At 44.1% G+C, this 12,478-nt stretch overlaps 1 protein-coding gene and 1 pseudogene across 1 annotated transcript; one reads left to right on the forward strand and one right to left on the reverse strand.

Annotated features, from left to right (window-relative positions):
* Positions 1–1,115: 1,115 nt before the first annotated feature.
* Positions 1,116–7,184, reverse strand: LOC121533472 (annotated as a pseudogene).
* A 785-nt stretch (positions 7,185–7,969) lies between these two features.
* On the forward strand, positions 7,970–12,443 carry LOC121533471 (protein FAM78B-like). Its single transcript, XM_041839437.2, has 2 exons — positions 7,970–9,087; positions 10,112–12,443. Exons 1-2 carry the CDS (start codon positions 8,825–8,827, stop codon positions 10,632–10,634), a joined length of 786 nt encoding a protein of 261 aa, XP_041695371.1. The 5' UTR covers positions 7,970–8,824; the 3' UTR covers positions 10,635–12,443.
* Positions 12,444–12,478: the final 35 nt, after the last annotated feature.

Below are 12,478 nucleotides of genomic sequence, written 5' to 3' on the forward strand. Positions count from 1 at the left end.
TTCAAAACAAGTCACCATGGAGTCTGCCCCACACACCAATGGCCAATGGATTCTGTGCTTCCAACATTGTGGCAACAGTTTGGGGAAGGCCCTTTCCTGTTTCAGCATGACAATGCCCCCGTGCACAAAGCGAGGTCCATACAGAAATGGTTTGTCGAGATCGATGTAGAAGAACTTGACTGGCCTGCACAGAAGCCTGACCTCAACCCCATCGAACACCTTTGGGATGAATTGGAACTCTGACTGCGAGCCAGGCCTAATCGCCCAACATCAGTGCCCGACCTCACTAACGCTCTTGTGGCTCTAATGGAAGCTAAGTCCCCGAAGCAATGTTCCAACATCTAGTGGAAAGCCTTCCCAGAAGAGTGGAGGCTGTTATAGCAGCAAAGGGGGGACCAACTCCATATTAATGCCCATGATTTTGGAATCTAATCAAATCAAATCTTATTTGCCACATGCGCCAAATACAACAGTGAAATACTTACTTAGAATGAGATGTTCAACGAGCAGGTGTCCACATACTTTTGCTGATGTGGTGTATATGTAATTGTATTCAAATGTAAGTAAGGTTTGAAGTGTTTTAGTCATCTGTTTCAGCTTCTTGCAGTTAATTTGCTGTCTATAAATGATTTGTAATTATGTTCCCGCCCCCTTACCATCCACTGCACCTAGTTGATGATCCCTGAGACAGGGTGTTGAGCCACCACAAGCCAGAACAGCTTCAATCCACCTTGGCATAGATTCTACAAGTGTCTGGAACTCTATTGGTGGAATGCGACACCATTCTTCCACAATAAATTCCATAATTTGGTGTTTTGTTGATGCTGGTGACTAAAATGGCCATGGCATATGGTTGACATGTTTATATGTTCAACAAACCATTCAGTGACCATTTGTGCCCTGTGGATGGGCATATTCTCATTCTATGGGGGCATAGCCATGGTAGCCAAAATAAAGGCCAAAATAATGGCCTGCCCAGCATTTTTATACATGACCCTAAGCATGATGGGATGTTAATTGATTAATTAACTCAGGAACCACACCTGTGTGGAAGCACCTGCTTTCAATATACTTTGTATCCCTCATTTACTCAAGTGTTTCCTTTATTTTGGCAGTTACCTGTACATGACACACACAAACTGGCACATCCATAACACAGGACATCTCAGTACCACAATAATACATGTCTGGTGGCTTGGGATAGATGGGGCCTTACCGCTTCTCTAGACTGTCTCTGTTGTCATCTGAGTGTCCACTGCTCTTCCCTCTCTTCAGACACCTGTCAATACACACCTGCACACACTTTACCACATACAATAGAGACTGACCACTTTGTCTTGGATCAGGACATTTCCTCACATGGACAGTTGCATTTGGAAGAAAAGTATCAGCGATCATACAGCACGCTGCTCTTTCCCTGCTATTCAAGGCGCTGTAGTTAGTTGCCTCCCATCTGATTACTGCAGTCAAAGAAGAGAACATATCCCCTCCATGACATAGGTCCAGCCCTGGAGGTTGTCTTGGTTACACGGAAAGCCATCAATTAGGAGGCGGAACGTTGGCTGGTCCAACTGCATCGTCTCCTCCATCGCCTGGGAGAGGGATGGGGGCAGAGGAATTGGAAGGGTACAAACAGGATCTGATGACTGTACGTACGGTTTTACTCAATTCCAAATGAATGCCTTGTCAACACTTTCTACTCGGGCCCAGTACAGATCTAGGATCTTAATTTAAGCCAGTTTGCTACAGCAGGAAAATAATCCTGCATCAACAGGAAATGTTAATCATTATGTCTATTATAATTCATGTAGGGGTTGATACATTTTTTGTAAGGGAAAATCATGTCTGAAATTTCAAAGTGGAAATAATACACTTCAGTAGCCTTTTTAAACCTCAAATACACTACACGTTTTAAATGTTCTGCATTGCTGGAAAGTTATCCTGCAACAGGGTGATACAATTAAGATCCTACATTTGTAGCAAATTTTTAAAAGTAAAAAACAATCATGTAGGTTTGCATTTTACATCATCATGAGGATGTGACCGGTGACACTTTGCTTCTTGACAGTCCAATATCTTAAAAACATGACTGCTGACATGCAAAACATTTTGGGACTGTATCAACAGTGCGGTAATGAAAAAAATACCAAAATATCGTTTTTGAATGGAGTTCCTCTTTAAGTGCAAACATATGAATAGCAAACATCCCATGATGAGGTACACTGTTAAAATAAAGTGCTTTGTAACACCAAAACTAATGGCAACTGAGCTGTCACCAACGCAAAGGAGACGAAACCTTAATTATTCTGGAGAATTGAAACACTACATCCTGAGATGTTTTGAAACATGACACGGTGTGTTGTAACACCACTTAATCAGGTGTTGTGCTACACCTTGCCAGGGACTGGGAGCACTACCGGAAAAGGTTCAAAACACTATTTTGGTGTTTTAAGTTCTGTTAAGTGCAGAATTAGATACCTTCTCTTTTGGTGTTGTTTCCACTCTAAAGCTTCTAAATAGTATTATGGTGCTTTATATCCTGTCTAGTGTAGAATTAGATAACTTTTTCTGGAGTATTTTCATTGATTTATGAATCTGATAATTTGCCAGTGTTACCCATTTTGGCAGGCATTGTTGAGCACAGTGCTCAATCCACCAGCAGTAACTGAAGGTTTTACAGCAGGCATTGCAGGATACTGTATTTGCCTCTACCATTAAAAGTTGGAAATGTGGGAATGGGTCATCTCATCATTGAACGCCATTTTGCCTGACGGTTTTGATATCCGTTCATCATGATATATTACTCCTTATGGCCTACAATTCAAACTAGATGCCCTCAATCTCACACAAATTATCAACGAACCTAACAGGTACAACCCTAAATCCGTAAACACGGGCACCCTCATAGATATCATCCGGACTAACTTACCCTCTAAATACACCTCCGCTGTCTTCAACCAGGATCTCAGCGATCACTGCCTTATTGCCTGCGTCCGTAACGGGTCCGCGGTCAAACGACCACCCCTCATCACTGTCAAACGCTCCCTAAAACACTTTAGCGAGCAGGCCTTCCTAATTGACCTGGCCCAGGTGTCCTGGATGGATATCGATCTCATTCCGTCAGTAGAGGATGCCTGGTTGTTCTTTAAAAGTAATTTCCTCTCAATCTTAAATAAGCATGCCCCATTCAAAAAATACAGAACTAAGAACAGATATAGCCCCTGGTTCTCCTCAGACTTGACTGCCCTTGACCAGCACAAAAACATCCTGTGGCGTACTGCATTAGCATCGAATAGCCCCCACGATATGCAACTTTTCAGGGAAGTTAGGAACCAATATACACAAGCAGTTAGGAAAGCAAAGGCTAGCTTTTTCAAACAGAAATTTGCATCCTGTAGCACTAACTCCAAAAAGCTTTGGGACACTGTAAAGTCCATGGAGAATAAGAGCACCTCCTCCCAGCTGCCCACTGCACTGAGGCTAGGAAACACTATCACCACCGATAAATCTACATTTTGCTATGGCTGGCCATGCTTTCCACCTGGCTACCACTACCCCGGCCTCCAGCTTTGCACCCTCCACTGCGATCGATAATAGACAGTACTGTGCAGCCGTCTTCATCGACCTGGCCAAGGCTTTCGACTCTGTCAACCACCGCATTCTTATTGGCAGACTAAATAGCCTTGGTTTCTCAAATGACTGCCTCGCCTGGTTCACCAACTACTTCTCAGATAGAGTTCAATGTGTCAAATCGGAGGGCCTGTTGTCTGGACCTATAGCAGTCTCTATGGGGGTGCCACAGGGTTCAATTCTTGGGCCAACTCTTTTCTCTGTGTATATCAATGATGTCGCTTGCTGCTGGTGACTCTCAGATCCACCTCTACGCAGACGACACCATTTTGTATACATCTGGCCCTTCATTGGACACTGTGTTAACAAACCTCCAAACGAGCTTCAATGCCATACAACACTCTTTCAGTAGCCTCCAACTGCTCTTAAACACTAGTAAAACTAAATGCATGCTCTTCAATCGAACGCTGCTGGCACCCGCCCACCCGACTAGAATCACTACTCTCGACGGGTCTGACCTAGAGTATGTGGACAACTACAAATACCTAGGTGTCTGGTTAGACTGTAAACTCTCCTTCCAGACTCACATTAAGCATCTCCAATCCAAAGTTAAATCTAGAATCGGCTTCCTATTTCGCAACAAAGCCTCCTTCACTCATGCTGCCAAACATGCCCTCGTAAAACGGACTATCCTACCGATCCTTGACTTCGGCGATGTCATTTACAAAATAGCCTCCAACACTCTACTCAGCCAATTGGATGTAGTCTATCACAGTGCCATCCGTTTTGTCACCAAAGCCCCATATACTACCCACCACTGTGACCTGTACGCTCTTGTTGGCTGGTCCTCACTACATATTCATCGCCAAACCCACTGGCTCCAGGCCATCTATAAATCACTGCTAGGCAAATCCCCGCCTTATCTTAGCTCATTGGTCACCATAGCAACACCCATCCGTAGTATGCGCTCCAGCAGGTTTATCTCACTGGTCATCCCCAAAGCCAACACCTCCTTTGGCCGCCATTCCTTCCAGTTCTCTGCTGCCAATGACTGGAACGAATTGCAAAAATCTCTGAAGCTGGAGACTCTTATCTCCCCCTCACTAACTTTAAGCATCAGTTGTCAGAGCACCTTACCGATCACTGCACCTGTACACAGCCCATCTGAAATTAGCCCACCCAACTACCTCATCCCCATATTGTTATTTATTTTGCTCATTTGCACCCCAGTATCTCTATTTGCACATCATCTCTTGCACATCTATCATTCGAGTGTTAATACTAATTGTAATTATTTTGCACTATGGCCTATTTCTTGCCTTACCTCCATAACTTGCTACATTTGCACACAGTGTGTATATATTTTCTGTTGTATTTTTGACTTTATGTTTTGTTTTACCCCATATGTAACTCTGTGTTGTTGTTTTTATCACACTGCTTTGCTTTATCTTGGCCAGGTCGCAGTTGTAAACGAGAACTTGTTCTCAACTGGCTTACCTGGTTAAATAAAGGTGAAATAAATAAAAAATTAAAAAACAACGATCTGCTTAATACTAATATAGAAGTATACTTTTCTTTCTTCAAACATGCATACAACATAGTGTGAAAAAGTACAACTTGTTTTAATTACCCACAATCCTAACAACAGAGCCACGTGGCAAGATAGGAAGTACAAGGAGATTAAAACCAGACTTCTAATTAGTTCAATCACTAATTTTTCTCTATATTTGGTTATCCTCATACAGTATAAAATATACTTGCATTTTGATAAACATATTAAGTTGGATTTATTCTTACATTTTTTGGTTAAATTAAATTAACAAATCATTGAAACAACTTTTTTAGTCAATTTCAATTCACCCCAGAATCATTTTTTACAGTGTGGCTTTGTGGTTGAGTGTGTAAATTTCCAATGAAATTCCAATTAAATGTACCATCTTTCTGCCCCAGAAGTCTGGGATCCAATTCCCGCTTCCTCTTGTCCTACTTTCACCCCTTCTCGCTCTCCTGTTTCTAATATGTCTAAATAATTCAATTATATTTTTTGGGAATTCCACAAAAAAATTGTATCCATTGGCCCTTACCATCAATCAGATTTAGGCTATAAACCATTTGTTAACTATTTGATTGTATGAGAGACACAGTCTGCCCCAACAAATACTTTTTGTCTTTTGATGCTTCCGTTTACATGCACTGAAAACCCCCCCAGAGTGTTTTCACAACACTCTCTTAAAAACACCAATATTCCAATTGAAGAATTGCTTTGTGTGTTTCAGAGTACTTCTATTCAGTTTTAAAACACTTTCCATGTATCATCACACTTACATTGGGTTTACATTCAAACACATTCCAAATACCAGATCTCAGGTTAGATGCACTACTTTTCATGGTTTCATTACACAATCATGGTGTTTTGAGTCTTTCTATTTTACAGTGTACCTTCCTCAGTAAGTTCATTGTGATTTCTACAGGAACAATCTTGCCATCCTTGATGCAGCTGTCGAACAGCTGTCCATATTCAGAGCCCCCCCCCCGACCCCTCTCGGTCCGCAAGAGGTCGCCTGCAGACAGATGAGCGTAGCCATGAGCCTGGAATACATGAACAAGGGAAGACCTCAGTAAAAAGGAAACACACAAGTCAAAGCTATGAATTGTTTCAGGAAGGAGGACATTGGAATGCAGTGAAAAGTTAAGACCTAAGCACTGTCATGTGGGTCAAATTAGGTTATCTTCTGTTAGATGTCAATAAAGGGAGGGACTGTGAATGACCTGTAAGATTGGTGTTTGTGAAAGCGCTTATGCCCTTTGAACCCCAATGTTGACATGTCTACATTCCAGCCCAGGTCAACCCAGGTTGGTGTAGAACAGAAACCCCAATGGGAAACCCCCATTGGGTCTCAGGGTTATAAACTGTAGGTATTACAGAGTTCCAGTCCTGTCAGGAGGAGACCAACATATGCAGCCTGGTCTCAGTAAATGTAAATCCGGGACACTCAAATTAGTATGATATGTTACGTTTGGTATGGTTACATAAGACAGATGGTTACTTAAGGCAAAAACAAAAGTAGGGTGGTCAGTTGGGGTGGATGGGTGGTGCATAATGTGAATGTTTAGCAACCAAAAGGTTGCAAGTTTGAATCTCATCATGGACAACTTTAGCATTTTAGCTAATTAGCAACTTTTCAATGACTTATTACTTTTTAGCTACTTTGCAACTACTTAGCATGTTAGCTAACCCTTCCCCTAACCCTAACCTTAACCCCTTTAGCTAAACCTCCCCCTAGCCCTAACCCTTTTAGCTATCCCTAACCCTAACCTTAACCCTAACCTCTAGCCTAGCTAACATTAGCCAGCTAGCTAATGTTATCCACCTAGCTAGAAATCGTAACATATCATATGTGTCTCGGATTTAAGTACAGAATAATATGAAATGCTCTGAGACCAGGTTGATATATGACTTATAGCCAGGGCCTAATATAAAATATCACCATCCTGACTGACAGACTCTAATTTCAAATGTTCACACACTTCCACAATTTTGGCACACTGGGTTCCTTTCCCTTGCACCCAGTCCTCCAAGTAGAAACACAACCTGTGGTTTCATCATGATCACGCTAAAATTATTTTGTAAAAAGTATGCCTACTCTGGAGGCAGGAGTGATCTTTAACCAACTCCAAGGCAAATGGATCAACAGAGTTGGACAGCAGAGTTCCAGTGTGTCATTAAGGGGAGATGCTTTTCTACTTTTGTCTACACATCAGGTTCACTCACAGAGCCGATCGCATGAATTTAAATGTGATATCAAGTGGCATAAATCAACTGTAGAACCTCCTATTTGTTCTTATTAGCTGAAAATGTGCAGTCTTGTCTGCTCAGAATGCCACGCCTAGCTTTGTTGATTTATTAGCTAAGAAAAAAAATCGACAGTGGTTCATCATCATGTCAAACAAAGATTAGTCTACTGATGAAGGCTATAAATTATTTTAGGCATTTAATCAGAAAAGCACTATTTATTTAGAAGAATATCAAGCTTGCCTCCTATCTATTTTGATTTGCCCTAAAATCATATGATACAATTATGGCCGGATCTTATCAATTGTGCTGCCATCAAAGAATGGGGCTAGATTAGACAATAGCCTGCCATTGCATGATTGTAAATATGTCGCTCAAAAAATATTAAACCATAAATCGGTCTATTCTTATCACCAGGCAGACACTTGATGAATGTGAGTAGCCTAGCAGTCATAGGCTATAGCCATTCAAGCCATGGAGGAAATGTACAGACTGTTACCGCGAAATAATGGACTCCCCGCACTCCCACGCGCTCAGTCTCCCTCTGCGGTTCATCTGTTCACTCAGCATCATCAGCACCAGGGAAGCTGAACAGCGCCAGACGATGCACCGCCTTGGGAGAGAAGAGGAGACAAGACAGCTTCCTTAATGTGTCTGTACGGGGATTTTATCAGCATCCTTAATGTGTCTGTACGGTGATTTTATCAAGCCATGCAGCGAAAATTCGATACATTTATTGTCGGATTGGATAGAACTGTTGTCTATCATTTTTCTCTTCTTGAACACTTGTTTTTCACCCGCTGATTTATCGAGGCGAGAGGCTGTTGTTCAGCCAATTCTGCAGAGAGGAAGCGTTCAATGATCTCTCTGCATTGACGGTGTTTTTATCTTTCGTGTTATACTCATGGTGAGGAATGCCTGGTGGTCTATTTTGTCATCGCTCCGATCAAGCGCGCCCCATGAGCCGCCTGCGCCGCATCAACGGGGACATCGACACGACGCCTCTGAGTACGCCGCTTTCCCCCGGCTTGTGACATGACAGCCCGGGGAAGAAAGAAGAGGATCAAACGGCACAGACCTGCAAGCGGACGTATGGATTTGAATCATTTTGAGGGGCTGGAGCCCACGGAAGCCCGGACTGCAAGAGAGGGCAGTGCCACACAGACACCGATAGGCTACACCTGCGATCCGTGGCATAGAGAGGATCCAATACCACCAACTGCTGTTATTTCATCTGCTCCCCTATCCTAAGATCTGACCACCTATCTGTTTTATCTTTGTGCATAAATGTGAATGGTACTGATTGCCTTTTTGGATGCATACAATGCATTGACTAATGTGACATATTAAGCATAGTGTCTGTAAATCGATAGGACATGACAGAGATTGATGACTCTTTTAGCCCAAGTCCACAGTGTTATCATCCCGTCTGGTCCTCCTGACTAGAACCCTAACCTCATCATGGGCTGCATACAGAGCATCGCCTGTAAGTCGCGCATCAAACGCGAAAACATAGCGGTCTACGACGTTTCCGCCGCTATCGATCACTCCCCAACAATCATTGAGGAGAACTCTCCTATAGTGTTGCGCTACAAGACGCCCTATTTCAAGGCCTCTGCACGGATAGTGATGCCCCCTATTCCCCGTAATGAGACTTGGGTGGTGGGTTGGATCCAGGCATGCACACAGATGGAATTCTACAACACCTACAACGACATTGGCATGTGAGTTGAGTTCTCCTCCTGTCTTGCATTCCTCCATCAGAAGGCTGCTGACTGATGCTCGCAAGCTGCTCCCACCTCCCTCTGATGCTCTGTCCCAAACTGTCACTTCTCTGGTGCTGTAGGAAGTGTGTGTGTGTGTGTTTTGTGTGGCAACAGAAATTACATGAATGTGTGGATATGTGTGAGTGCATATGTAGCAGAGCATTTGTGCAAAAAGGAGGTTAACTATGCTGTCACCCTCCTTCATTCAAACGCCCACCAATTGATTCTGTTCCAATTGATTCTGTTCCTGTGACTTCACCATCAAAATAGAAATGACTGAGAAGCTAAACAACTGCTCTTAGACATACATTGTGTTCACAGAAATGAGGGAGAGAGAGATGGAGAAATGCACTGACACACTCCCACGCTCCCTTCTCTCCCGGAGACAGAATCACACAACCACTCACACACCCACTGAGGAGCAACACATACTGCCTCCTCCAGCACTGCCTGGGGGTGTTTTTCTCTGGAGGAGGAGGAGGCATATGTGAGGGGTTGTTTAATCCTGACTGGGGGTGGGGGTGGGGGTCTGGGGGTGCAGCAGAAAAACATGGGGTACAGACAAATGGAGCTGATCTGAGTGGGAGAAGGTGGCATCAGGTCACACCAGCCGACACCCTCTCATTGGCCAACAAACACAATAAGATATTAATCCACTGACACACTGAACCATCTATCACACATACGCTACAGTATGGACCCCTGAGGTGAAATAGAGATAGAAATGCTAATTCCATTTATCAAATTTTTTAAATGAATTTGTATGGCTTACTCTGTTCTTTTTGAGAATGTCTAACACAGAGGCTCCCAAATGTAATGTGCTGTGTGACACCTAAAGCCTTTTGAATCTCCTTGTGACCCTACAGTTCAAAACAATGTTTCCAGCCACAACACAGTGTTAATCCATGACCCACTAAGAACAAGTTCCAACCCATCATCTATTAAACTGTAGTTTAACCTCTGACTTTTTGTCCTCCTGCAGGTCTAGCTGGGAGCTACCAGAGCTGTGTGAGGGTTTTGTGAGGGCCATCAGTGACTCAGACGGGGTGAGCTACCCCTGGTACGGCAACACCACCGAGACGGTCACCTTGGCGGGGCCCACCTCCAAGCCCTTGCGCTTCACCGTCAGCATGAACGATAACTTCTACCCCAGTGTGACCTGGGCCGTGCCCATCAGCGACAGCAACCTGCCCCTGCTCACCCGCATCAAGAGGGACCAGAGCTTCACCACCTGGCTGGTGGCCCTCAACACGGCCACACGGGAGAAGATCCTGCTGCAGACGGTCAAGTGGCGCATGAGGGTGGACATTCTGGTGGACCCCTCCATGCCCCTGGGCTCCAGAGCCACCCTGACGGGCCGGACACACCAGGAGCAGCCCCGCGTCCTAACCCACATGGAGCCCATCCCCCCCAACGCCTTGGGGAGGCCCAACGCCAATGACGCCCAGGTGCTGATGTGGAGGCCCAGGAAGGGCCCACCCCTGGTGGTCATCCCTCCTAAGTAGCGGAGGAAGGAGAGAGGGAGGGGAGGTGGAACTAGGGCCCAGACATCTAGCCATGATGAGATCAATATGGACAGAGACTTGGGGGACAGCTGCCTTAAATCCCCACACTGCCTTTGAGTAGAGAGAGAGGACTGCTGCCTGGAGCAGGGTCTAAATACAGGTCAGACCCACAGAGGGACCTCTGCCTTAATGACATCCTCTACCCTGGAGAAGCAGAGAGGACTACTGCTTTGTGAGTGTGCCAGGCCCAGCAGGGCTACACTCCAGGGGAGCAGCCTGTAGCCTACTGCACACAATGCTGCCTCACCGAGATGACAGAGCAGCCATCTTTAATCACAGACTGCTCTGGGTCTATGACAGTGATGTAGAGGGCTGTCTCAAATGGTACCCTATTATCCTTAGGCTCTGGTTAAAGGTAATGCACTATGTGGAGAATTGATGGCCATTTGAGACTAACCCGAGGTGTGAGAGGCACAGCAGTACATGTATGTGGCTTTATGGGTATAATACAGGTGAGATTGGGGAGTATAATGTATTTTATATGTAAGAACAAAGATTGTAGTACATTTAAATTCAGCCTTCATGCTCAGTACAGTTACAGACAAGGATTAATGTGTTACTGGGAGGGGAAAGACAGGCTCTCTATAGCCACCTACAGCAGGCCCAATGAGAACAGCAGTGTGGGCCAGGCCAGGTATGAGATACAGAGAGGAGACTGAGTCTGAGAATGTAACAATATGAACTCCCCATGCTGCTCATTACTGAGGTGCAAACCATACTAGCCTTTACACTGATATACACACACACATCCCTTCTGTGACTACACACATGCACATACACACACTTATGCACACATCCCCTCTGTGACTACACCCAAGCCATAATTACAAGAGGGCCAAGTGGGCTGAATAGGATATTAGAAATCAATTGTTTATATTGTAGGTCATATCACATACTGTGTATGGTAGACACTGCATGGTGGCAAACGTCCATTGAGAGCCAGTCATTCACAGTAACAGATGTGCCTGAGAACAGAATGACTCGGTCTGGAGGATGTACAGCACTGTACATTCAATCATATGTAAAGTGGGACAACGTGGGGAAGGTATTCCAAAGGATTTCAGAATGGATGGGTGGGAGATTTAGCATGCAAGCAGTTTTTTTTAATTCAATAAAATGATGAAGGTAAAACATGTTTGCGTGTTCTAAGAACGTCTTTGAATTAGTCTGCAAGTGTAATAGTTGTTCCCCTCAGTCACACATTGCCAGTTCATGAGTGTACACACGGCTGCTCCGTATTCATGTTTCGGTGTTGACAGAGGGTCAGTTTAATCAGTTAATCCTCTGAGCTATAGGTCTCATGCACAATATGCACTCACTCAAAAAATGTATTACTGGCAGAAATAATAGGGAGCGCATGAGTGTGTGGCTGTGTGTGTGACTGTGTGTGGGTGTTCATGTGTGTTTGCATCTCATGGCTCAGAGCACTTGTAGAACTTCAACAAGGGAGACTGTTGTTGTAACATTGTGAGTCATACCATTAGGACTTGCGATATAAATGACACATCGTCTTTGATGTAGAAAACATTTCCTTTACGGACTTGTGTTCCTCATGATTGGTAAATACAGTAACAAAGTCATCCTTACCCACTTCCCCAAATCAAGTGACGACAAGGAGAGGAAAAGTACAAGGGTCGTTTCACCAATTGGGTGCCTTTTGAGTAGTGAAACTTGGTTAAAAAAAAAAGGGTTTGATTTCACCTAATTTTAACATTCTGTCAAAGACCACATGTTCAACTTCATAAAAACAAATTTTCCCATTTTATGAGGTAAAAAAATAAATA

Source organism: Coregonus clupeaformis, chromosome 20 (assembly GCF_020615455.1).
Source record: "Coregonus clupeaformis isolate EN_2021a chromosome 20, ASM2061545v1, whole genome shotgun sequence".
Lineage (NCBI taxonomy): Eukaryota > Metazoa > Chordata > Actinopteri > Salmoniformes > Salmonidae > Coregonus > Coregonus clupeaformis.